Source organism: Plasmodium berghei (genome assembly GCF_900002375.2).
Source record: "Plasmodium berghei ANKA genome assembly, chromosome: 14".
Taxonomy (NCBI): Eukaryota; Apicomplexa; class Aconoidasida; order Haemosporida; family Plasmodiidae; genus Plasmodium; species Plasmodium berghei.
The window spans coordinates 529,598-532,188 of NC_036172.2; the positions used below are offsets into that span (position 1 = coordinate 529,598).

Genomic DNA, 2,591 nt, shown 5'->3' on the forward strand with positions numbered 1-2,591 from the left:
CACCATATGTTTTCACCTCAATGTGACAGTTTATAATACATTTGATTATGCAAAGGCTTATTCATCTATTTTTCTTTAAATATAATAATATTTAATATATACTATATTTTCGTATGAGTATATTTATAAGGCTATATAAGCATACATATTCAGATTGTATTATTGTGAGTTAACAAATATAATTTCTCTATATATAAACAGTGAATAAAATGGGTGGTAATGCACATGATATTCCAAGCGATTTAGTAGACATTTTAATATCTCTTAATCTTGAGGATCCGAAATATCCCAAAAATTTACAAGTGATAACAAATTATTTAAATGAAGATTTAATTAAAAATACAAATAAATTAGTAAATTACATTATAGATAATATAAATGTGGGTCAAATAAATAATAGCATAAGTAATTATTTAGCAGATATAATAATATATATACAAAAAGCAAATACCATTGAAAATAGTGAAGAATTAAAAAAAAATGAAGAAACAATAAACTCATCTTTAATATGGGACGAAACATGTTCTACCCATGCTGAGTATAGAATTAAAATAAATGATGAGAAATTAAAAAAATATATTGTAAATGATTATAGAAATGATATAATTAATAATTGTACAAAACATATAAATTATTTAAAATTATTATATGTAGTTAGTAATAATATATTACCACAAAATGGCTATATGTTATTTATTAACATAATTCATAATATAGATATAAATTATCAATATAAATTATTATCTTTAGAATATTTTGCACATGTAGCAAATAAAATTACATTAGAACGAGCAAAATATATAGCTCAAATTCTTCCAATAGTTTTAGACAAATTTTATAATATAGATGGTGAACCATATTATAATGATAATATAAACAATATAGATACATTAATATCTATGTGTAAATTTATTAATATATTATGTGATAAATCTATTAAATCTCAGGAAGATGATAAACAAGATGTAGCTTTACATTCTATTGTTGCATTTATTATGAGGATAATATGTTATCATAATTTTTATCTACCTTTAAATAAAAATGTTGAGAAACTTTTCCCTTATATAAAATATGATTCTATAGATTATAATGAATGCATAAATGTGTACAAAACTATACCACTAGTATCCTATCGAAATAAATCTGATCATATTATTAGGGCATGCTTATCATCATTAATATGGAGACTTAGCATAATTAACCCCAATTTATATCGAATTTTAGAAAGAGTTAATATTTTAATACCTAATACAAAATCATGTGTGTTAGAAAATACAACTTTGGAAATATCATTATTGTCTTATTTAATTTTAGTAGAAAGAATAAATACAAATGCCTTTCCTCTCGTATTTTCACAATTATATTTATTTAATTTAATGATTAGAAATACCTATAATATAATTTTATGTTTAAATAAAGCCAAAAAATATGCGCAAAATAATCTATATATTAAGGCTTGTCATTTTATATCTATTTCTACTATATTCTCAAGAAATATTAAAATATATAATAATGAATATTATGGCAATATCTATAATTTTAAATGGAGGCCCTTTGATTTTCTTAAAAAAATGTATGAAATATTTCATACATATAATGACCAACACAATTATACAAAAATTATATATAATTGTGTTAGCAATATTATGAGAAATTTTTCTTGGAATGTTTTTTTTTCATTATATAATAAATTGATAATAGAATCTACATCAGATCGAATTAAAAGCACTATTGCTTCCTATCTTAAGGATCAATTATATAAACAAATGTTGCTCACTATAACTGATGAGGGGTTATCTGAATCTATGTCAGATAAAAGGGAGGATCTATTTACATCAAATAATAAAACTAGTGAATTAGAATATAAAACAAACAAAATAAACAAATTGGGAACTCAAATAAAAAATGTAATTTTTACACTAATAAGTGAAGATTCAGTACTATTATATGCTGATTCAATTACTGTTGTATTAAATATTGTAAAAATGGTATTATTAAATAAATCTTTCAGACCCTTTTGTAAGCATATACTAAATTTTGATGAAAATTCAACATGCTTTTTACAAAACAAAATAAAATATTTTTATGATCAAATCAAAATAGAAAGATCTGTATTTTTAAAAGAACAAAATGATACATTAATAAAGGCCAATACAAATCCGAAAAGAGATAGTGCATATGATATTAATTTGAATAAATTAGATGTTATTGTTATGTTATTAAATGATATTGAAACATCTATCGAATCTATTAAAAATAACTCATAAAATTTGTTTCATAAAGCTATATATATTATTAATTATTTTTCCCATTTTTTGACATTTAATACACCTCATGGATACATAAGTATTTCATTAATTGATTTGCATATTACCCCCTTTTAGTGATTATTTTTTATGGGGATTTTTCATGTGTCATACTTTTATTTATTCAATACAGTCATATATATGCATGCATATTTATACAGATACAGTGATTGGAACAATATTTTTATGATAATATGAAAATATATTCTCTATGAATTTAATTTTCTTAAAAAAAAAATTATATATTTTATTAATACATTTTAATTATGGACATAATTTATCATT

General features: G+C 21.2%; 1 protein-coding gene across 1 annotated transcript; it reads left to right on the forward strand.

The window, feature by feature from the left end:
• Positions 1–209: 209 nt before the first annotated feature.
• PBANKA_1412500 (conserved Plasmodium protein, unknown function) lies at positions 210–2,267 on the forward strand (the record flags this gene model as incomplete). The annotated part of the gene is made up of 1 exon (XM_034567453.1): positions 210–2,267. The coding sequence occupies one exon, from the start codon at positions 210–212 to the stop codon at positions 2,265–2,267; it is 2,058 nt and encodes a 685-aa protein (XP_034423948.1).
• Between the last annotated feature and the right edge of the window lie 324 nt (positions 2,268–2,591).